This window comes from Orycteropus afer, unplaced genomic scaffold (assembly GCF_000298275.1).
Source record: "Orycteropus afer afer isolate SDZICR_OR568_19922 unplaced genomic scaffold, OryAfe1.0 scaffold00002, whole genome shotgun sequence".
Lineage (NCBI taxonomy): Eukaryota > Metazoa > Chordata > Mammalia > Tubulidentata > Orycteropodidae > Orycteropus > Orycteropus afer.
The window spans coordinates 3,287,142-3,312,212 of record NW_006921589.1 but is presented as its reverse complement, the minus strand read 5'-3'; the positions used below and the strand labels follow the sequence as shown (position 1 = coordinate 3,312,212).

The 25,071-nt window shown below is 38.6% G+C and overlaps 1 protein-coding gene across 1 annotated transcript in view; it reads right to left on the bottom strand.

Annotated features, from left to right (window-relative positions):
* Positions 1-25,071, bottom strand: part of DOCK10 (dedicator of cytokinesis 10) — a 242,485-nt gene that overhangs the window by 15,784 nt on the left and 201,630 nt on the right. The window contains exons 34-50 of the mRNA XM_007955659.2: positions 24,278-24,389; positions 22,956-23,077; positions 22,751-22,865; positions 22,603-22,669; positions 22,338-22,385; positions 21,654-21,755; positions 17,257-17,381; positions 16,090-16,202; positions 13,689-13,826; positions 12,684-12,866; positions 12,032-12,142; positions 10,566-10,781; positions 8,448-8,505; positions 8,034-8,132; positions 5,256-5,362; positions 2,224-2,346; positions 1,974-2,087 (exon numbers count right to left, since the gene is read on the bottom strand). Of these exons, the coding sequence (XP_007953850.1) occupies positions 1,974-2,087; positions 2,224-2,346; positions 5,256-5,362; positions 8,034-8,132; positions 8,448-8,505; positions 10,566-10,781; positions 12,032-12,142; positions 12,684-12,866; positions 13,689-13,826; positions 16,090-16,202; positions 17,257-17,381; positions 21,654-21,755; positions 22,338-22,385; positions 22,603-22,669; positions 22,751-22,865; positions 22,956-23,077; positions 24,278-24,389 (1,953 nt within the window). The remainder of the gene's footprint in view (positions 1-1,973; positions 2,088-2,223; positions 2,347-5,255; positions 5,363-8,033; positions 8,133-8,447; positions 8,506-10,565; positions 10,782-12,031; positions 12,143-12,683; positions 12,867-13,688; positions 13,827-16,089; positions 16,203-17,256; positions 17,382-21,653; positions 21,756-22,337; positions 22,386-22,602; positions 22,670-22,750; positions 22,866-22,955; positions 23,078-24,277; positions 24,390-25,071) is intronic.

Sequence of the window (25,071 nt, the reverse complement as noted above, 5' to 3'; positions counted from 1 at the left end):
AGAAAGAAAATATATGAACAATAAAGGATACATTTTTGTAATTCTGATAACTCTAAGAAACCCAATGTAGTTCAAGAAATGCAGAATGACTCCAAAATGAACGAGCATGAGATTATTTCATCCTTTGGACTAAACGTTGATTTGCACAAAAAAGTTACGGTTCAGTACAACCATAGGAGGGATGTGTGAGGACTATTAGAACATGCACACGGACAGAGAGGGAGAGAGAACTTACCACAGCCTGGAACCATCAAGACCAAAAGAAGAAAAGAGTAAACATCTGTGTTAACAACTGGTTGGAAGGCAGTGTGATTCATTTCAACCTGTTTAACAGCCTGTATCTTAGATGTTGACTTGCAGAAACCATCAGTTAAGTGATCTGGCTTTCACGACCGTGAGTAAATGAAATAATATGAGCGTTCATTACCTTCTTGTTGGAAAGATGGCCTGAACATTTGTAAAGTCAAGCATTGGTTAGCCAAGCACACATATTATATGCCACTTTGGTGCTGTCAGTTGGCCTGTGGCCACTTCCCTGGAATTCTGTCTTTCCCCTGCAGACCCTCAACTGCCACATCTCTCTGAGAGCTTTCTCTGGCACTTGCTTGACTAATGTCTCACGTTGGTCACAGACTGTTCATTTCCTCTCCTGTGATTCCCTTCTCTCTCTCCTGCTGATACACACTCTCCCTTCAGATAGCTCAGTTCCTTTTCCTTGGACTTAGGAAAATGACTGCACTTTCACTAGCCTGTGTCCCCAGATCTCCATTCTTCAGAGCAGGTTAACCATTTTACATGGGTTTAGTTAGGTCATCGCTCCCTGCAATGACTAGCCTCCTGTCTCCACGCCCCCAGCGTTCCTGAGCAGTGAGGAAAATCTGAGTCGGATGAACTGCTTTATGGTAAGAGGCTGCTCAGTGACACCGTCTTTCCCAATAAATAACAACTGTCTTTCTTAGTTGAGAAGTTCATTTTAAAGCTGCCATTGGTGATGGGGCGGGGAGCAAAGAAGATGCTTTCCAATAGACTTCAACAGAAATGATCTAGAATGACTAAGCTGGTTTGATTCCTGCAGGGGCAGCCTTAAAAGGCCCTGAGGAGAACAGGAAGTTCAGTGTTTTCACACGAGGGGACAAAAGGGAAGGGACAGGTCTGAGAGCCATTCCAACTGTGAAAATGAAAGAATGAAATTCTCATCCATAAGACAGAGTTTGAAGCAGTCTGGCTGAAAAGTAATAGCATCACAAGCCTCCTTGAGAGCAAACGGGAGGGTGCCTGGGTTTATCCCATCTAAGGCAGTGCTCAGAGACATTCATAATTCACATATAATAGGGTCACTTTCAGGCCAATGCTATCATTAGCTAATACGTTCAATCTTGTTCATGACTTCTGTGGTAAGCTCAGAGTTAACTTTAAAAATGACATTGACTGATGATACAGGAAAAGCACCAACCATATAGTATTCTGCCTAAAAACTGCGGTAGTTTGAAAGATGAAAAGAACTTGCATGACTGTAAAGTCAAAAGTTTCTAACTTTGACATGGTGGACCCTCAATTGCTTGATGTCCTAGAAAGCCATGGTTATGGAGAAATTCATTTCTTAAAACATTTTCCATTGAATTTGGCTTTAACATATGACAGAAAGCCCTACTTGATATTTTGGGGTGAACTGGGGAGTAGAGGATGATGGCATATAAGACAATGATAGTGTCCTCTTCTTCCAAGAAGTTAGGAATCATTGTGTTTAGCTCCATCTGTTTAAGGCTCCCAGATTTCTCTGCTAATTTGTTTTCCACTTTAGTACATTCCCAGGAGCAAATGTATACACAGTCACACCTGGAGAAATGCTCAGATTTACTCAGATACACTCGAAGCCACATACACACACGCCCCAGTCCATTGGCACATACAGAATGAAACACAGCACTCAACTGCTCAAGAGAATTTAGAGACATTTCTTCTAGTGAACTTACCTGCCCATAAAATGCCACACGATAGTAGCGACCAAACAGTCGCTTCTCTGAGTTCACCACCTCTGCAACTTTCAGATATGACCGGTGAATGTCATAGTAGAGATCTGATAATTTCTGAAAGCATAAAATGAAAGGCATGAAGATGATTCTGACCATAAACTAGGGTCTATCTGCTTTTGAGAATCGTTAAGTAATCCACCCAGTTCAAGGAGGAGATTTCAACCAACTTCTAGGTATTTGTAAAACATACTTTGAAGTCTCTCTGCTTCTCGAAGACAGCAATGATGGGTTTGTTGACATCAGCAATGAGTTCGTATCTCTCGGACTTCCAAAGAAACTCCACACACATGTACAGCTGCTCCACCAGGATATTCTGCAATTTCCCAAATCAAAATGAGATTTTACATGGTTAATACTGTGGCATATCACTGAAGCTTGGTTTCAAAACAACTGCATTGTCAATGATTTTTTTAAGAGGGGTTTCTGGGTTCTGTATCTCAGTTATGGAGGTCCCGGGTGGCGCGAGCACCTAAGCACTTGGCTACTAATGGAAGTGTTACTGGTTTGAATCTGCCCAGAGGTGCCTTGGCAAAAGGCCTGGCGATCTACTCCTGAGAGATCATGGCCACTGAACTACTGAAAGCTTATGGCATGCAGTTCTGCTGTGACAAACATGGTGTTGCCATGAGTTGGAATCAACTTGGAAACTTTTTGTGTTTCTATTTGATTATTGGCATTTACCAAGCAAGGGATCTTGGTGCTATCTTGGATCTTCCTCTTTCCCTGACTATTGTCATTTAACTAGACTCCTGAGAGTGCTAGAGGCCCTAGTGATGCTGTGGTTAAATGCTTGACTGCTAATCGAAAGACTGGTGGATCAAATCACCACCCTCTCCTCAGGAGAAAGATGTGAGCTTTTTAATGACCTTTTGCTTTCATCATGTATGAAGTGTCATCTCACAACTTGTCTGGTCTTGGGTCATTAGAACCTGTTCAATACCAGAAAAATCAAACTCACTGCCATCAAGTCAATTCAACTCACAGCGACTCCCTTTGGGATTCTGAGGCAGTAAATCTTTACTGAAGCAGATTGCTCAGTCTTCCTTCTGTGGAGTGGCTGGTGGGTTTGAACCATCAATCTTCTATTGATATGATCTCTAATTTCAGGTGAGATATTATCAAGGTTGTAATTGGGCTCGAACGTATTTGATTTAATTTTCTTCAGTTTCAATTTGAACTTGCATATGAGCATTGATGGTCTGCTCCACAGTCAGCCCCTGGCCTTGTTCTGCCTGATAATGTTGAGCTTGTTTATAGCTTCTTTCCACAGATGTAGTCTATTGGACTCTGCATACACAAGCCGATGAAGTCCATGTGCATAGTTGCTGTTTATGTTGTTGGAAAGGGATTTCTACAGAATAGGTCATTGTCTTGCAAAATTCTATCATGTAATCTCTGGTGTTTGTATCACCAATGTCCTATTTTCCAACTACCTATCTTTGTTTGTTTCCAACTTTCACATTCCAATCATCAGTAATTATCAATGCATCTTGATTGCATGTTTGATCAATTTCCAACTGCAGACACTGGTAAAATCTTTAATTCCTTCATCTCTGGCATTAGTAGTCGGTGCATAAATTCAAATATTAATTGTATAAAGTGGACTTCCTTGTAGGCATATAGATATTATCCCATCACTGACAGTGTTGTACTTCAGGATCGATACTGAAATGTTTGTTTTGACAGTGAATGCAATGATATCCCTCCTCAATTTGTCATTCTTGGCATAGTAGACCAGATGACTGTCTGATTCAAAATAGCTAATACCAGTCCATTTCAGCTCACTAACACTTAGGATAGGAGCTCTGGTAGCATAGTGCCTAAGGCACTTGACTGCTAACCAGAAGGCTGGCGGTTCAAACCCACCAGCCACTCCTCGGAAGGAAGATGAGGCAATCTACTTCCGTAGTGATACTGCCTCAGAAACCCAAGGAGGGGTCGCTATGAGTCGGGTCCGACTCGATGGCACATAACAACAACAACAACAACAACGCTTAGGATATTGATCTTCATGCATTCCGTTTCATTTTTGATGATTTCTAGTTTTCCTAGATTGCTACTTTGTACATTCCACATTCTGATTATTAATGGACGTTTGCAGCTGTTTCTTCTCATTTTGAGTCTTGCCACATCAGCAACTGAAGGTCCCAAAAGTTACACTCCACCTACGTCATTAAAGCAGATTCTACTTGAGGAGGCAGGTCTTCCCCAGTCGTATACTGAGTGCCTTCCAAACTGAAGAGCTCTCATCTTCTGGCACTGTATCAATGTCTTGCCACTATTCACAACAATCTCAGGGACCAGTTTTCTTTTTTAAGTAGATTGCCAGGTCCTTCTTCCTAGTCTTAGTCTGGATGTTCTACTGAAACCTGTCCACCATGGGTGACCCTCCTGGTATTGGAAATACCCATGGTATAGAGTTAGGGTCACAGCAACACCCAAGCCACCACAGTATGAAAAATGACAGACAAGTGGTGGAGGAAATAGTTCAAACAGATGTATGATTGCCCTTGTTCTTTTTATTTATAATGTCCACTAAATTAATGCAGAACTATATGGAAACTTTCCTTAAAATCCACTCCTATGTGAGAAAACACTTGGTAAATTTGCAGTCTGTATTTTGTTCCCCCCCCCTGTAATATTATGATGTTAAAAAAATAGTTTGTGTAAAATTTTATTCACTTGATAAAGGGAGGTTTATTCTCTTCATCACAATCATTGCTAAAGAATTCCCAACAGAAAGGTTCTTTTTTCTTCATTAGTGAAAAATTGTCATGGTGTGTGTACCAGAAGAATTTCAATGGAAAATAGCAAGTGTTTCTGCTCAATTGCATTTGTGACTAAACTTGTATCAACACAAACAAATACCCAACCAAAGCTGCAATGAGCTCACATAGCATCTCCCACAACGCTGCCCAAAGTCTAGAGATTGTATATCTTATAAAACACCCGATCACATACATGTACATTTGGATAAATGCTTTGATAAGTAAAGCTTGATTTAAATCTTCAATGAAAATTATGCTTTTATCAACAGAGTTTAATATCTGTTAATTATGGCTAACTTTTAGCCTGTCTTTCATAAGGCATGTGTAGACTAACTTTTTCTGACTTCTGAATAAGTTTTCTTTCTTTTTTTTTTTTTCTATCTAGCTTAGTGTGCAATCCTTTGCACATTTTTAATCGGTTAGTTACTGTGTATTCAACATGTTCTGCTCTGACCTCATTGTACGGTGTGTCCTGCATGCCTGAATCTTCTTTCATTGCTCCTTCTTCTTTTATGTTTGGTGTGATGCTCAGAAAAGCTGGCCAGCCCATTGAGAACATGCCTTAAGAGGATCAAGAAAAATACATAATTATCATTGGAGCCAAATTTTGCTTCAGTTAGGTAATGTTACAAGTGGTAGAAAAACAAAGCTCACATACTCCATGAGGTGGGTAGATTGGGATTGTTGAAAAATACTCTTTGCCTGGCAACCAATGTTTCCTTTTTTATAATTTTTGTATTATTTTCAGGTAGCACATGTCCTATAAACATCTGGATTAGAGTATGAGCAAAACATGGGATCTGTACGTGGACCTCATGCCAACATACTAGCTTTACTGACTTCTCTGAGCCCGTTCCCTTCACTTGGTAAACTGGAGACAATCTTATCACCTCAAAGGATGGTTGAGAGGGTTCCAAACAGTATTTGAGAAAACCCCTTGTACTATCAGTGTAGGACACAGTATGCATTAATTTCTACTCTTTAGCCTTATTCAAGAAACTTTCCAAATTTTCTCAGCATCTTGGCCACCAACATTAGCAAAGACCTATCTGTAAAGATACATGAAGGCACTTGATAATGGATCATGTTCCAGAAGAGGGATCAGACACGATTGAGTGGGGATATGAGTGGCAAGGATCACAGGCTGGACCCAGCACAAACTAACCAGGAGCTCTAGAGTAGTTTATTTACTTCTCCAGATGTCAGTTTTCCCAGCTGTAGTAAGGATGTGGTAATAGCACCTAATCCATAGAACTGCCATTGATTACTAATTGACATATTGCTGACAGAGTGCTTAGTGCATGGCTTCCATGCAGCCAGTGTTTTAAAAATGATTGTGAATACTTGTGTGGGATGTTTCCATATTTAATAATCACCTCGTTGGCTATGTAACTAAATCATCACCCCCAATACACGTTACAACTTATAATTATTATTGCAACTAAATCATTGTGGTAAAATTCTACTTTCCTACTTTTTCATGACAACATAGCATCAGTAATTAAATGTGTATTAAAACACATGAGAATTGACTGGAAAAGGAAAAGTCACACCACACTTGTTGCAGGATGATGATCATTTATCATTATGGCCGAGGGAGCTGTACTTTCTGGAGTCCCCTATATGTGTACTTTGTAGTGAAGGGATATTTTACTCCTCTGATTCAAAACACCATGTCATAAAGTTACATTAAGAGCTTAAGATGTCTGCAAATGAGCCTCAGATATGTGCCAACGGGTATGAATTTATACTAAACCAAAGGAAAAAGAAAAATTCACTGCTAATGAGTCGATTCCAATTCATAATGATCCTAGAGGACAGAGTAGAACTGCCTCATAGGGCCTCTAAGGCTGTGAATCTTTATGGAAGCAGACTGCCTCATCTTTCTTCCATGGAGCTGCTGGTGGTTTCCAACCACTGACCTTCTGGTTAGCAGCTGAACACTTTAATCACCGTACCTCTAGGGCTCCTGAGTATGTACTAATGCACCACAAGTAATCATTTTACTTAAAGTTTACTAAATTGATATATCCTTGTTTTGATGGAGACATTATATTCTAATAGAACTTTAGGTCTAAAAGTGGGTACTTTACCATTTTTGGGTATTAAGGGCTCACACAGCTTGTTGGGACATGAAGTGTCTACACATTCTCAAAATGACACCTGGTTTTATCAAGTTTCTTCAATTTGTTTTTAGTTAGAATTTGAAATAGTCTCCATGGAACTGTATTCAATTATGATTGAAAATAGACGGGAAGGAAAGGCACATTAAATAAAGCAATGATATTCTGATGACTTGCCTTTAAAAATAAAGCTAAATACAAAAGTGGGCCAGGCAAGGAGAGACCTTGACTTTAGAGGGGTGTGAACCACGGTCTCCAAGGCCCTCACACAAGGCGGCTCATCGTTTCATGGTTCATTTTGGGTCATTTGATGCAAATGTCTCCTTTGGAAAATCCACTGCAATATACACTTATTTAAAGAAGTGATCAATTATGTTTCCAAAATATCGCAATTAAAGTGCATTTATGTTTTGAAACTTAAGATAGTATATCAAATATACTGCAGTTCATTAACACTTTGGTTTGAACCAATTTTTGAAAGAGAATGGAGACTGAATATGTTAACTCTACTGTCCCTAATATTCTACAAAGAGCAACTCCTTATTGTTACCGAATATTTTTATCAGACATTAAAGACGGAATATTTTTGATTAAAGGATATCTATGTCATAAACTGTTATATGTTAGGATTGTCAAAATCAGTTTATGCTTTTAAATTAAATGGAACCTGTTGATTATATAGTCCTACATCTTTGCTATAGTCAACTCTCCATTTATATCCTTTTTTATGAGTAGTTTTATTATATTTGCTTATTAAAATGTACTCCTCTTATAATTTTAAAGAATTCATCAATTTCAGATCAAAATCCCAAGGGCAGACCGGCATGCAGACTGACAGCAAAGTATGGCCATACCCCCTAATCCTGAGTATTTGGTTAACATGCAGCTCAGTACACAGCACTCTCCTGTAATCTGAACTTCATAAATTTGGGATGGTCCTTCTGAATGGTAAGAACTTAAGGTTTTCACAGAGTAAGTCAAATATGTCTGAGATATTTTTGCTTCTAGGAATCCACTTATAAAGGTTTCCTTGTAGTAAAATGAAAGCAAACACTTGATTTCTTCTGCACTGCTAGGCGGGGATGAATGAGCATGGTTAGACCACTCACTTCCTCCACTGGGAGTTGTTAGTAATGGGTTGCTATCACAGGGGTGGGCATCCTCCAGGTGCAGGGATGGTGTGCAAATCTTTTCCATTTTCCAGTAACCTATGGTAGTGCAAGATGAGGTTAGAACACGGCCACACATTTGTGTTAACACCACTTATTAAACTGTAACTCATTAAGCAACAGAGCGTTCTCATTTTGAACAAGATGCTGACCACCCAGTTGGTCTTGCTGAACATGAAACATGATTACAGCACAATGGAGAGTGAAAATTTAAGATGAAACCATAATTAGAAATATCAGTGGAAGTACATGTGGCTTTTTAAAACATAAATGAATAAAATAAAAAGTTAATAAATTAAGTTAGGTTTCATGATGTTTATTTCTGGACTTTTTCACCTTACATGGTCATCTTACCCTTTCTTTTCAGGTATTCTGCGATGAGGGCAGCTATATGGATGTAACACATAGCAGCCTGAAATAAGACAGAAACAAAGAGGTTAAGAGGAAGGAATATCAGGGATTATACTATTTCTTTAATTAGAACTAATCTTCCCAGGTGAAGCTGAATTTCATGTCAGATATATAAGAATTCTTTGTAATGATAGAATTAAAAATAAGAATCAGTTATATTTTAAAAAAAACTTAAATGAGTATATGGGAATTTTTGTTTGTTTAGTGGCTCAACTTTTAAAGTGCTTGGCTGCTGACTGAAAGGTTGGTAGTTTGAATCCAGCCAGAGGTAGCTTGGATGAAAGCCTGGTGATCTAGTTTTGAATGATCACAGCCATTGGGACCCCCATGGAGCACACAGTTCTGCTCTGACACACATAGGGTCACCAAGAGTCAGAACCAAATTAATGGCAACTGGTTTGGTTTTAGTTTCATTTCTCTACGTAGTTTACAAACAGGTGACTAAGCTGGCCTAAAGAATTTTCAAGAGAATTATCTTTCCTCCTTAGAATCCAGACTAAAATTTGTCTGGAGCCATGGTTCTTTCTTCTTACAAAAAAAAAAAAAAAAATCTATAAACTCTAGCATCTGGATCTAAGTGGGAAGTAAAAATGAGTTGCCTCCTTACTTTTTCTACCTCCACTAATGGTCCCTCTTCAAATTTCAATTGCTCTTAAAATGGTCTCTTGTTTAAACAGTGTGACTGTCTTATGTAGCCTGTGTATTCTTCATCCCCAAACTAGGTAATATGGGGGATATTTCATTTTCTCTCGATCCCCTACAAAGCCTTGAACAGTGCTGAAGACCAACATTCTAACAATTTGACTAGTTGAAGATTCAGTAGAACTTCAGCTTTTATCTTCTGAATTTTTATGGAAGAATGCCACCATTTTTAGGATATTTCAAGGGTACAGGAGTTTTTCATTCTTGCTCTCATTAAACTACAGCCAACCCAGGCCTCTGGTTGGCTCTATCTCCTTTTCAGAGCGTCTAATCACCATGTGTGCTCAGAAGGGCCACATGTTTAGGACTGCCCAAGACAAATCAATCACTTTGCAGAAGGGGCATATTTCTGGAAGAGGTCGGAACTTCCCTACTGGGTACCCAGGAGTCACTTGGCTGGATATAAATCCTTCCAATGTTTAAACTGACATTAAAAAAAAAGCTGCACACTGATTTATAATCTCCACATAGTGGTCTCTCCACTATGGCTCTTAGGAGTGTTAATTTTTCCACCATCATTGCCATAAGCTGCCAATTAAGGACTGATTACCCTGATGGCACAGTGGATAAGACAGTTGACTGCTAACTGGAAGGTCAGTGGTTCAACCCACCAGCTGCTCCACAGAAGGAAGATTGGGCGATCTACTTCCATAAAGACTTACAGCCTCAGAAACCCAGTGGGGGCCACTATGAGTTGGAAAAGACTTGATGGCAGTGAGTTTAGTTTTTTTGGTTTACCCCTGGCTGAGTTTACTTACCATGGTGGTGACCTTCCCTGTTCAGTTTTTTCTTTCTTAAAGAAATTTTATATATAACAAAACATTTGCCATTTCAATTATTTTACATGTACAATTCAGTGACATTAATTATATTCACCATGTTTTACAAGCAGCGCCAGTATCCGTTTCCCATTTTTTTCATCATAGAAACTCAGTGTCCCTTAAGCAACGTTTCCTCAGTCTTCTCTCTTCCCTCATTTTCCTCTTTTCCTCACCTCCCTCTGCTCAATTTTAATTATGGGGAAGAATTTTAAAAATACAGAATATTGATTTATATAACTTATATTTCCAGACATCCTTATCCCCATCCTCCATAGCCTCAGATTTTCAATACTGAGCTCTGCATTGCATGTCTTACAATTGCTGTTGTCATCATATAGACTCTGGTCCTTATTTGACATCATTTACTTGGACTCAGGTGCCCTAAACCTACACACAAATTAAAGTGCATAATATATAATGGGGTCATATTTAGATTAGTGGAAAACATCGTAACTTTTATAATCCATGCTCTAAAAGAAAATCCAACTGTCCTTTTAAGAAGGACAATACTGAAGGAGAATGAACCGTAGCCATTCACCTCTGATAAGTCCCCATTCCTCGCGTGAATCTTGGCCATGTTTTCCAGCCAGGTCCTCCGCAGCTCAGGGGTGCTGGCATAGGAGTTGGCCAGGCTGTACTGGAGATCCACCAACATCTCGGGGTCTTTTTCATGCTCCTTCATCTGAGCCGTGGCCATCAAAACCGTCCTTATACGCTTAGTCAGGTCTTTTACTTCTGCTGGGAAATTGCTGTTCTTTGGAAAAGAGAGAGCCTGGGTCATTATCTCTTTAGAATTCACACATCAACTTATTTCAACTTAGGCTGTTAATTATGACTTGGAGTGCAGCTTGGTGCGCTCTCTATATTGTGATTGCATGTGTGTATTCTACATGTATGCATTCTATAGATCATGACTGTTGTTGTCTTATATATTTAAAGGTAGGGATTGTAGAAGACACTACTTTTGTCTTCTAGCCCATCTTCTAGTAATAGCATCCTGATTTCCCATGGGGCTCTCTCATCCTTGACTCTTTGTCATGCAATATGAGTGGGTCAGATTCCATCCCCAAGTGCCCAAAATAGCAAGTGATAGTAGTCTAGCAATATAATTCTTTGATACCCCAGATCCTGTTGATTGGTTCAGGGATCGGCATGTGATGCAAGGTTGGATCAAAGAAATTCAGTTCTATGACTTTAATAGGCAATTATGGAAAAAATGTGCTTTTTCCACTCAGTATGCTACCAGTGTTTTAAGAGTTCCTGGGAGCAAGCCCATGGAGAGAGACTATCTGCAAATGCAGTAAACACAGAGCAAAGTGGATCTGAGAAACAGAGATAGAGGTAAAAAGAGAGGAGTGGATGGGGATGTGGGTAGAGGGATCTGAAAACATTATTTTAACCCTGGCTCCAGCCATGCCCAAAGCCAGATTCTAGCCCTGGACTTTTCAGTCTAATGAGTAAAGGAGAAGTCTTCAAAAAGTGCTAAAGGAAAGGAGAATTAGATTTGGACAAGAGTGAGATTATGAGTAATTCCTTATATTTCTGCATATTTATGGTATATATTCTTATTACATACCACTCATCCACACATACTAGAAATCCCACTCAACAGAAAGAGTAGGACATGATTATGAATTATCAATAACCAAACTGAGTGTAAGTGTTCAGTTAAAGTGCCAATAAACTAAATATAGAATTCTATGCATTTCGTTGTTGATTTTGTTTTTGTTGCTAATTTGTGACTTAGGAGACCTCATGGGTAACAGAGTATAACTGCTCCATAGGGTTTTCTTGCTTGTAATCTTTCCCAAAGCAGATTGCCAAGCCTGCTTCTTCCCAGTGCTGCTGAATGGGTTCAAACCACCAGCCAACCTTTTGGTTACAAGCTGAGCACAAACAATCTGTGCCACCCAGGGATCTTCTATATGTTTTGATTTCTCTCAAAAAGAACCTACCTCAGTTTATTCCTAACATTTTAGAAAAAGGCCACAAAGCATTTCTTACTTTCATTTGCTTGTCACCGTTAGCAAAATTATTGGTAATTGCAAGGGAATGTTGAAACCGAGAGCCTCCAATCCCAGCATCAGCTATTAACTGGCTTACAGCCTTGATGAGCTGGAAGAGAAAAGAAAAAAGGAACCTTCAAAGTCAAGTCAGAAATAGCACCTTTAAAGAAGCTCATTTGATTGGATTAACGTTAGCATCTCTTTGTAGATCCGATGAATATCGTTCTACCTCTATGTATCAGATCTCCAGAAGGCCACGTCATCTTGGGCTTATCTCAATGACACTATATTTCCCAAATAGCTAAGGAAGGCTGTATGAGTCTTGGGAATCCTTGAAGAAACGCTTTATGCCTTTGCAATATGGCAGATTTGGCATCCTAGAGCTAACTGTGGTTTACTGAGTTGTGCATCCTCTGGGATTCTGGTACTTGGCAGAAGTAAGGAGAGTGCCAGGTGGAGCTGGAGGCCCTGCTGACTTGTGCTCCATTGTGTTCTTCCTCTGAGTAGGAACTGAGTGTGATGGGCATATTTAAGAAGGAAGCTGGTGGAGGCATCAGTAACGGGTTGCTCTGGGGATAATTGGTTTTTATCTATGCTGGAACAGATTAGTGGCTTTAATGAGAACATTAATGAAAACTGGCAGTACTTACTTGTAAGTGGGACCGGACAATTGACTTCTGCTTGTTAAACTCAAAATTCTTCCTCATGAAAAAGTATAGAAGTGCTGAGGCTTCCATCTGAGTTAAGCGTGACCTGTGGTTACAGCATTTTAGGACTTCGTAGCAGAATGACCCACAGAGGTCTGCTGGCCCTTGAAAGAACGCTGAAGGAAACTGCAGAAATGGAAGTGTGGGTGCAGTGAGCAGCATCCTTCGTGTTGCTCTATTTATTCTCATATTTAAAAAGTCCCTAGAACCAAACCCCTCTTCTTTTACAACCTAGTCTTTTTCTTCCATTTACAAGTGACGGGGATATCATTTTATCAATCAGAATTCATGTCAGTATTTCTCTTTTCTTCTTAGAAGTAACTATGCTCTTATTTGTTAAGGATCCTTTGTATCGTAATTGATGACACTGAATTGACTCTAACTCATGCTGACCCCACGTGTTACAGAGTAAGCATTTTCTTGGCTGTTACAGAAGCAGATTGCCAGGTCTCTCTTCTGAAGTGCCACTGGGTGAGTCAGAACCAGCAACTTTTAGGTTGTACCAATAACTTGTGCCACCCAGGGAGCTAACTGATGACAGCCCAATCTAATTGAGTGAGGGTCTCACAATGATCTGTATTCGCACAACATTGCTAGAACCACAGGTATCACGTACAGGTGTTCTGAAAGGTGGTGGCTACATCTACTTTGATGTGGAATCTTTCACTTTGCATGAATAGACATGTTAATCGATGGTGTGCATTTTACCTAACTCTGTGCCATAAACACAGGAAATGCAAAAAATGCGTGACCAGATGCTACTTTCATTCCTTTTGGTCTCCAAGAAGATGGGCTGTCAAGCTGTGAATTCATTTTGAGATCATGAATCAAAGTCTTCTAAAGTGAAAATAGAAGGAACCAAATCATTCCTTCATCCTGAGTGATGTCAAGATTAATATGTTATCATCCTCCTTAACTGAGCTGCACCAGGACCCAGAGGATGCTTACCTTGCAAACAAACAGTCTCAAGGAGGCAAACACATGTTTCAGTGCTGCGGCCGACTGGTTGACTTGGAAAAACAGCATGTAGGTATCAAAGACCCTTTTCATCATTGAATTTTGACAGTCAGATTGTTGGAGTTGCCTCTGGAAATTGGTAAATTATTTAAGATAAGTGTTATAACGCCTGAATCCTTTCAACAGATATTTACTGTGAACCTACTATGTGGTCGGCACTATCCTAGATGCTGGAAAGAAGAGTTGAATAAGAAGTCAAGGTCGAGGTTCCCAATGAAGCTTACATAGCAGTGACTGAAAGAATGACTAAGAACATAGAATAAATGACATGATAAAAGTGACTCTTTTGTGTTTGAGATTACTTTAGGTAGGATGGCAGCAAAGACCATTCTACTAAAGAGATACATGAGTTGAAGGAGCCCTTGGAGGGGAGATCTGAGTGATGTGTCCTAGGAAGGAAAAACAGATGGTGTAAGAGCTTTGGATTAGCAATGAGCTTGTGAGTTCAAGGAGGAGAAAGAAAAGCAGAGTAGCTGAAGTGTGGGTTGGGTTGGAGATGAGGTCCCAGACAGGTCAGGTCCTCAGAGGCCTAATAAAGCCTTCAGGTGCATGAGATTTGGGTGACATTTCCACAGAGCAACAAAAAATCAACACAAACTGTTTTGTCAAGACAAAACTTTGGTCAAAACAAAAATGAGACAAAACTTTGTTTTATCTACCACCATGATGTTTCAATTGCCCCCTGTGCATGTGAGAGCTGGGCAATGAAAAAGGAAGACTGAAGAACAGTTGATGGCTTTGAGCTGTGGTGCTGGCAAAGAATGCTGAGAGTCCCGTGGACTGCTAAAAGAGCTAACAGGTCTGTCCTGGAAGAAGTGCAGCTGGAATGCTCCTTGGAAGCGAGAACAGCCAGACTTTGCCTCACCTACTTTGGTCATGTTGTCAGAAGGGACCATTTTCTGGAGAAGGATGTCATGTTTGGTAAAGTGGAGGGTCAACGAAAGAGGGGAAGACTCTCAACAAGATGGACTGACATGGTGGCTGCAGTGATGGGTTCAGGTATTGTTGGGTTTGTGAGGCTGGACAGGACCAGGCAGTGTTTTGTTCTGTTGTACATAAGGTCACTATGAGTCGGACACAACCCGACAGCACATAACAACAACAACAACAACAACCATGCTGACACCTCACATGGAAGCAGGGCTTTCTTGGTGTACTCTTGTTGTTTGGTGTAGGTACTGTATCCAATGGTCCAACTTGTCTGGCTCAATTGTTAATATTTTAACCTAGTTTTGGCACTGATTTAATTGAGCTGTGCATTTTTTTTTAACTTTATTGAAGCACAACTGACATACAATAAACTGCACATATTCAAAGTATAATTTGGTAAGTTTGTCATAAAACAATCACCTCAGTCAACATAATGAACATATCCGTCACCCTAAAAGTTTTCTCATGCCTTTTTTGTGATCCCTCTCTACCACCTCTCCTCCACATTCCACTGATCTGTGTTCTGTTTCTATAGTTTGCATTTTCTAAAATTTTATAACATGGAATCAAGCAGTATATCCTCTTTTTTCCCTGGCTTCTTTAAGTCAGTGTAACAATTCTGAAATTCATCCAATTATAGCATGTATCAGCAGGTAATTCCTTTTCAGTGCTAAGCCATAGTCCATTGTATAGTATAATGCATTTGGTTTATCCATTCATCAGTTGTTTTGTTTCTAGTGTGGGCTATTATAAATAAAGCTGCTATGAACATTCATGTTCTACTTTTTATATGAACATTTGTTTAGAGTAAATAATGGCTGCATTACATGATAGATTTTGTTTAACTTAAAAAAAATAAATAAGCAGCCATCTTGTTTTCCAAAGTGTTCATAACATTGTGCTTTCCATTGGCAGTGAATGGAAGGTCCAATTTCCCTACAACCTCAGAAAAACTTGATCTGGCCAGTCTTTTTAATTTTAGCCATTCTAATAGGTATATACTAGCATCAAAGATATACAGATAGCAAATAAACACAAGAAAGGATTTTCAGTATTAGTACTCTATTGAGTCTATCCACAAAATTAACAAATAATTTCTAAGGATTGAAAATGTAGGATTCAATTCTCATTCAACCCAGCTTCCTTGAGAGAAAAGCAAGAGAAATTAAGAAGAACATCAATTATTTGATAATAGTGAAATACATACACGTGTGTAGCAAACAGTCAACTTCTGTTAAAATCTAAATCTAATGCTTAACATCTACTCATAGGCAATTTGACTTAATGTATATTTAATTGATTTCCAAAGACATTTTACAAACATATTTCTTTAGTTCATGTAACTGCAGTTTCATCTCTCATTTTATTAGCATTTTACAGAGAATGTGATGATCATACTTGCCTGGTGGATCTGGGTGAAGAGGGATAGCAAGTCTAGGATAGTGAGGCAAACCTCTGTAGCTATATTGGCCTCAGTGTCCACATGGTGCATGATGTCTATTTCACTGGAGTTGCCTGCAAAAAGAAAAGGAAAACGTGCATATAGCTTCCAAGACAATTCATTCTCTAAAACTGACTTTTTTTTTTTTCTATTACAAAATATTTAATTCATTGATATTTCAATTAGTATTAAATAAAAGTACTTTGTTCAATTTCCTTTCCGGTTGAATCAAAACCACTAGACAGTCTTTAGTATGCCTTTCTCATATGTAAGCTATAAGGCTTCCAAAGGACACTGCTCTACTTCTCATTTCTTAATTTTTTCTACTAATGTAGTCACTGGTAGGGCCATATTTCTTATGTCATCAGGCAGAGTTGAATGCTGGGCTCACAGGCTAATAGACAAAATGCACAGGCGCAGGGAGCAGCTTCCATCGACAGCTTGCTTGCGAAGGCAAAAAGCATAGTGACAGCTTAAGGTATACACCTTCAACCAGGTCATTCTGTGGGTCAAGTCCCTATAACTGCTAACACTTACAGGCTGTGAAACTGGGCCCCATTTTCCCTTATTCATGATCTGGATTCAAGATGCCATGTTTATAGCTTATAGGGAAGGGACAAGTTTTTCCTCTCTTCACCAAGTAGACAGTAATAACCTGGTTGCAATAGGATCCCATACACCAGAAAATACAACCAGTTGGTCTCTGAAAGGAAGCCCATATGAGCCTTCCCAATCTCAAAAGTCACTTGTTTCCAGGTGAAAGCATCTCACACTAAGAATATTATTTTGGAAGTCTTGCCTTTTGACCTATTTTCTCTTCTTCCCTGCAAGAGCCCTTCCTTTTTGTTAACGACTCTGATGATTCTCTCCCCAAGAAACACTCCCCGGCCTCCAAAAAACCCACTGCCATCGAGTTAATTCTGACTCAGAGTGACCCTTTGGACAGCTATTGTTGTTATGAGCTGTCGAGTTGGACCCGACTCATAGCAATAGAAGTAAGCCTTAAAAGCATGATTTCAGGACCAAACAACAGCTTTGCCTTCTGGAAGACTATTATGAGTATGCCTTACACATATCTGGAGGAAAACTTAATAGCTACCTCGTTTCTGTCATTTTTGGCTTACTTACTGGTCATGGTATTGTCTAACATCTGTAAGAGTTTGGGGTTAGAAAGTGCATTTTTGCCTCGAATTATAGGTAAAGTTTGTGATCTGTGCTGTTTATGTCCTTCATGACTGGTAGTGGTGTGCATCCTGAAAATTAAATAAGAAACATGGTTAAAGCACTCTAGGGATACCGTACTCAAATATTTATCCAAATATTCCAGATTTGGTCAAATATAAAATAAATAATAATTTGAATAGAGACTTTCTACTGAAAAAGTTATTAATGGGTGACATGGTAAAGGGAACTTTTAAAAATATATTTGGAGAAATAGAGGATTATATATAGGATAAGATACACTCAGTTTAAATCTCTTCAAGCATATTCATTATTACTTAATAAAATCATGGAACTCTATGAATGCTCTTTACAGGCAAATATTTTTACAAAAAAAAAAAAAGGCTATTAGAAGTTAAGTTGGCAATTGGCTGATCAGGAATACAAAATGGCAGACACATTAAAAATGCTATATTGAACATAGCTTACTTACATCAAATTCTTTTTAAAAAGTAAAAAGTAAATTTAGTATAAAACAGCACTTGCTTTCCTATTTCACTGTATTTGGAAATTTCTCAGGGCTCATTGTTGTGGCATGTCTGCAGGGGGAACCAGCATGTGATCATTCATTGTGGGAGGTAGTCAAGTGGCCTCTGAGGTTAGGGGCTACCCTTTTCAGAGGGCACTGACCGTAGTTGGCAGTGGCTTCATTCCCAATGTCCCACAGCATTTCCTACTGGGAAAATTATCCAGGGATTTTTGTGGAAGTAGAAAATAGAGTCAATTCTCATTGTTCATGGTATTTATGTTCCACAGAGTCACCATCCACACTGAGTGAATAGTGAACCATTACTCTTAAGGGTAATACAGTTTAGGGTCTTGTGAGCCTCCAGTCACAACATTTTTATCAAGTAATTAATATATAATCTTGTTTATGTATATTTCTGCTTAAAAGACACTGTATTTAATATCGTTGATTCATTAACATTGAACTCACAGGCAATGTGAGCACAGCACTTTAACTCATCACAGTCTTCTTGCACTTAGGAACATAGACAGCAATTCAGGGCTGTGCATGGGGTCATTTTAAAGAGGAAAATCACCATCAAAATGCAAAAATGTGGCACTAAACAGACTACAAAAGGGACATCTGTTTACTGTATGAGAACTGAAACAAGAAGGTGGAATGCAGCTTTATTTGACCTCAGCGACGAACATGTACATTGTTGTTATTTTTGCTAGCTGTTGTGAAGTGGATTCCAACTGATAGCAAGCCTACATACAACAGAAGGAAACACTGCCTGGTCTTGTGCCATCCTCTCAATTTTTGCCATGCTTGAGCCCATCATCACAGCCACTGTGCCAATCCATCTTGTTGAGAGTCTTCCCCTTTTTCGCTAAATCTCTACTTTACCAAGCATGACATCCTTCTCCAGGGATTGGCCTCTTCTGACAACGTGATCAAAGTACAAGAAATGAAGTATGGCCATCATTGCTTCTAAAGGGCATTCCAGCTGTAATTCCTCCAAGTGAGATTTGTACATTCTTCTTCATGGTACACTCATATCCTTTGCCAACACCAACTCAAACACATTAATTCTTCTACAGTCTTCTTTATTCATTGTCCAGCTCTCACATGTATATATAAGGCTATTGAAAATAACCATGGCTTGGGTCAGTTGCATTTTCATCTGCAAACTGGCATCTTTGCTCTTTGACACTTTGGAGAGATCTTTAGTAGCAGATTTCCCCAAAGCAATACAATGTCTGATTTTTTAACTGCTGTTTTCATTTGCATTGACTGTGGATCCAAGTAAAATGAAATCCTTGACAACTCAATCTTTTCTCCATTTATCCTGATGCTTATTGGTTCAGTTATGAGGATTTTTGTTTCCTATATGTTGAGATGTAATCCATACTGAAGGCTGTAATCTCTGATCTTCATCAGTAAGTACTTCAAGTCTTCAATTTCAGCAAGCAAGTCATCTTGCTTTTTCAATTCAAGAACGCACTCCTTCAATTGCATTCTTTCAATTACAGCAAGTCATCTGTATATCACAGGTTGTTAATGAATTTTCCTCCAATCCTGATTCCATGTTCTTTTTCATATAGTCCAGCTTCTTGGAATATTTGCTCAGCACACATACTGAGTGAGTATGGTACAAGTAGGCAAACCTGATGCACACCTTTCCTGATTTTAAACCATGCAGTATTCCCTTGTTCTGTTTGACTGGCTGCCTTTGGTCTACGTACAGGTTTCTCATGAGCACAATGAAGCACACACTGGATGACTCAAATATGTTGCTGCCAAGCACATACCTGTGAGTGACAACAAAAACACCACAGGCAATGATCTGGGGGTCACAAATAAACATTAGTGAGTAAGTGAAGTCACACATACAGAATTAGTTACTAATGAAGATCAACTGTACTTCCAATTTCCAATTTAAATATTGGAATTTAAACTACCATTTGGCCAAGATAAAAGGCTGATATTTCTTTGAATATTTGCTGTCATGTAAACTACTCGTAGAAACACTTCTTCAAGGAAAGCAAGGAAGAGGACATCCCTGAAGCATCAAATCTAACAAAGAGTCTACCATTTTCTTTGTCCCCTCTTTCAATGCCTGTTTGGTTCTGGCTCAATCAAAGGGTCTGGATGCTTTGAGACCCAGGGGATCTTATTTGACTTCAGCAGCCAGTGGAGTCTGCGGTGTTCAGAAAACTCTCACTGCTGTCGAGACGGATCCAACTCATAGCGACTCCTCCTTAGGTTGCTGAGGTAGTATCTCTACAGAAGTAGATTTCCCAGTGGGTTTGGAATGCATGGCTTGGACCTTAGAGACAGCTCCCCGCCCCCCCCCCCCGATTTTGAGTAGACTTCCATTTGGAACTCTTGAAGGAAACTCTGGTATCTGGGAGGTGATGGGCAAGAATGACCAGGACCTATCCAGATGGTCCAAGAGGACACTGGAATCTAACCCACAAGAATCTAAAGAACTGAAGCGGCTTCAGGGTTTAATAATTACTGCTATTAAACATGGAAGCTAATTCTTTACATTCCTGCATTATGTTACTATTTGCAAAAGACACCCAGTACATTTTTTCCTCTACTTTCTCACAAGAGGTCAATTTCAATGGACGCTCATGGACTGAGAGACCAATTATTTCACAAGTGATTGGCTATATACCACTTATTCCTAAAACTGTTTCTAAAATATTGCCATTTTCAAATTACATATTATGCTGATACCTTTGGGAAGAATCAATCAGACTGGGAAACATCTTAGCAAAGAACTTGTACTTACTAGACCCAGAAGAACTTCAAATAAGCTTTCAGTCCCAATGTTCCTTATCAGGTAGGCTACGAAAGGATGAGCCTATTGGCCAGTCAGGTCAGTTTAATGACTAGGAAATCTAAAGGGAACTTCTTTTGGTCATGCATGTTTCCTCACTGCCTTTTCACTCTTTAAAATCAATTGCAGCTTTATGCATGTTGCTAAAATATTACAATTACTAAAAACGAATAGGGAGACATGGCCTCACATTTTGCTTTCTCACCAAGAAATCAGTAAATATGAAAAGAGGCATTTATTGCAATTATGCCTTACTTTTCAGGTTCAATGAAACTCGAATATTTATTAACCTATTAATATTGATTATTAATTCTATGAAAGACACTGTGCTTTGGAGAGGATGTAAATAATGCATAATCCTTGTCTTTACAAGTTAGTGGGGCAGATAAATAAGTACTTAAGAAGTTTCTTCAGAGAAACATATAGATGTATTTGAAATCTGCCTTTGGTTTGAAACACATACATGCACATACATACATACAGAGAAAATCCTCATTGTTCCCGTTAGTTCTGTTCTTTAAGGAGTCCTGGGCAAGTTAACCAGCTTAACCACTAACAGAAAGGTTGGACATTTGAGTCTAACTAGCAGGGACTTTGAAGAAAGGCCTGACACTTTACTTTCAAAAATATCAGCCTTTGCAAACTCTACGGAGCACAGTTCAATTCCAAAACATGGATTGCCATGAGTTGGAATCAATCCCATGGGTCACCATGAGTTGGAATCAACTCCATGGCTCTTGGTTAGATATTCCAGAAAGTCCCCCAAACACTGAATTAGTAAATACCAGGCTAGCCCTAACCTGAGCTGGGAATGGTAGACTCCACTCTGCTCATTAGCATATCCATAAATGATCAAGAATGCTCCACGAGTATTGATTTGAAGATTGCAATAAATTTTAGCAAGTAAGCAAATTCAAAAACACAGAATCCACAAATAATGAAGACTGACTCTCTCTCTTTCTCTCGCTCACACATACAATTTTAAATATGAAACAAATGCAACGTTACCACTGTGGCAAGAAAGCTGATGTCTGGCAGGAAAGATTTGACCCTTTGAGAGTTCCATTATTCTGAGTGGATTGTACAAATTTAAATCCAGCAGCAATCTTTCTGCAAGGAAAATTGAAGTTTTAATCACAGCTCAGTGTTTATAATTTATACCAAAAAAGAAAAGGCAATTTACAAAGTAATTGTTGAACAATGAAATACATCACATTTAATATAAGTAAAATCCTAATTTCTTCTGTTGTTGTTGTTTGGTGCCGTTGGGTCGGCTCCGACTCCATAAATGTGGAATATGAGCTCAGTCAAGGGGTTTGGCTTTTCTCATCTTTTACAAAGTTTGCCCAGGTTTCTTTCCTTTTTTTATTGGAAGTATTTTCTTAAATAGGTATCTGGTAAGCTATGTTCATAAAATGAGAGCTGTGTTACTTCAGAAGATTCATGAAATATGATTCCTTTTTAGACGTATGTGTCTGTGTGCTTCTCCCCCTACAAACATTTAAACATTCCAATGTCAAATATGGATATTGGGCAATCTTCAAACTTCTATTTCTTAGAAGTCAACCTAACAATTCATATTTGCCTTTTAAGATTTCTACCATACACTTAAATGCCTAACCTGACAAATTCATATATATCATAATTATTTTTAAAAGATCAGTGTATCCTGTTGGAATTTAAAATTTTTACCTTATTATATTGCGTTTTCCTAGGTATCTGAAATTTTGAAGACAAACACTAGGAAGAAAGGAGTGTCAAGTTATGTTCTGATTCTTTTATTTACACACAATATTCATCCAAATATATTTAAGGAAAATATTAAATATTCTTTAAACTGTTGATGTATTATTTATAGATAATTCACCAAATAGGTACTTAGAATGAAAAGTAACATAATGAATTATTTTGAAGATTCTAGGGGAAAATATGTTATTAAATGAACTCTCAAACTTACTCCAAGATGCTGAAGAAGTCGGACACCTCTGGGCTGGGTGCCCTCTGCCAGTAGGCAATCAGAGTCTCTGAAAGGAAAACCAAATAGCATGAGGCTCTGTGATAGTCCAAGTGTTTTTGAAAAATTTATTTTTAAGAGCTCTGTTTACCCTCTGAAATTGTTTTTATAATGTGAAGGAAACACATCAGAAGACTCCGTGTTTCTGCTTGATCTAATTTGTCAAATCGAAGAGTTGAGCCTATCAAAGACAAGGGTCTTGGGATCTATGGAATTAAAGAATCAAGAAGGATTGAGTAAGAATGAAAGATATCCAACTTTTATAATGATGAATAAGTTTGGGAAAGAAGTTGTACCTTTTCACAGTTGTCAGTCTTCTCACTGCTCTTCTCATTGGTACTTGGATTGGAGTCAAGACTTGCTAATGACGCTCTGGAATCAGCATGGTTTACTGTAGAAATAGCTATTGATGAAAATGCTGGAAACACAAGGCACAGCACACACGTGGTAATGAGATGTATGAGCACCAAAAAAAAAAAAAAAAGTCAAATGATAAAGGAAAAAGATGTTGATTACTGAGGTGGTAAAAGTGCTGTAAAAGATTAATATGAGACTCTGAGGTTGGCATTAAGCTATGTATCACTGTTTCTATAGAGGAATCCTGATCAAAAGGGGAGAAATGCCGAACAGAATTGCAAATTCTCATAAAATCCAGACTTTCTAGAGCCATGGAGGCTGGATGAATCCCCAGGACTAGAACCCTCAGATAATCTTTAAATCTTAAAACTAAATCTATCCTGTAAACTTTCACCCAAAGAAAAAAAAAAAAAAAAAAAAAAAATACTTAGCATAACTAGTAGCACTGTGTTCTTTTAAGAATCATATGGCATCAAACTGGCACTAGTAACTGGAAGAATTAGAAGAGAACCCAGGGCACAGTGCATTTCCATTAATGGGGAGGAACAATTCCAAATAAGAATGTGGCAATGGCTACATAACTTGAAGAATGCAACCAATGCCACTGATTTGTGCATGCAGAAATTGTTGAATTGGTGTATGGTCTGCTGTGTATATTCTCAAGAACAAGAGCAAAATAAAATAAACTTTTAAAACGTATGTATTACTTTCAGTATTATTAAACAGTGATGCCAGCACTAAGGACTGTGGAAAATCTAGACCCTTATAAATGGAAAAAAATTGAGTAATAGTTGTTCCTTTTGTTTCTTTTAAGAGGAGTATCTTTTAAAGAAATATATTTCCTGTTTCAAAAATTAAAGTTCATAAGGATACTTCTGGGAAGGAGTTTCCACTTCTGATAGTCTATGAGAAATTCAGGTGGCATTTCCAAAAACAGTTCTTAAGAATAATCTTTGAGCTTGAAAAGCTATTCTATTTTAAATGGCGGTATGTGATGAAAATTTATAGACTGTGTCCAGAAGAACCAATCTGATTACATCAAGTAGATTGCTCCGTAAGCCAAGTGAAAAAAGATGACTAAGTCAAATCACTGGACGGCATTCAAGAAAATACGTAAAAAGTGCTACTTAGCTGTATAAAGGTAGCATACTTTGCCACATGATGAATAATGGATTAGGTAAAAAGCACAATGATACACAGTGTAAACACAGATGGCTGTCAAACACAAGTGTTCTCAGAAGGTCTCATGTATCTCATGTACCTGCTATGGAATTTAAAACATCTTTAGAGAAGGAAGTATCCACAGAGTTCGCATGCTTCATAGCTGTCTGGGTCTGAAATCCTCCGTTGGTGCTCAGGTCATCTCTAGACCCCTGTATTTGAAGCAGAGAAGAGACGAATGGAAATTACACTATGTCAACAATGCAAACCCATAGATGCCTTCTTCATTATACTTTGAATTAGATGATAGTTAATTTGATCTTTCACAGTCTAGCAAAGGTCTCCTGCCAAAGTAGGCAGTGAAAATGAGTATGGGCAAAACCATACCCTCAGCCACAATTTCATCTCTTATGTGATTCTTTTTGTTTGTTTTTACAATGCAGTAGAATCTATCTTTTATATAGAGACTACACGACTGGAATGCTTATTGATATATTCCTGGATTATATTATACATTATCATTTTCATGCATTATAGTATGTATGTTACTAGGATTAACAACTACATTTTAAATCTTATTCTATGCCAGGCGTCTGACAAGTATTTTCCATGGTGAAGTTTAGTCCTCACAATGATCCTGTGCTCTAAGTATTTTATCCCATTTTATAAATAAGGAAAAGGAAGTTGAAAGAAGTTGGGTAACTTATCTTAAAATCACACAGATAGAAAAGGATGGTGCTGGGATTTTGGGGGAAAAGAAATTCAAAGCATATCTGCTAACTGCTAGATGGTAGTATCCTCCATGTTGTTGTTGTTGTTAAGTGCCGTCGAGTCGTTTCCGACTCATAATGACCCCATGCACAGCAGAACGAAACACTGCCCGATCCCGCGCCA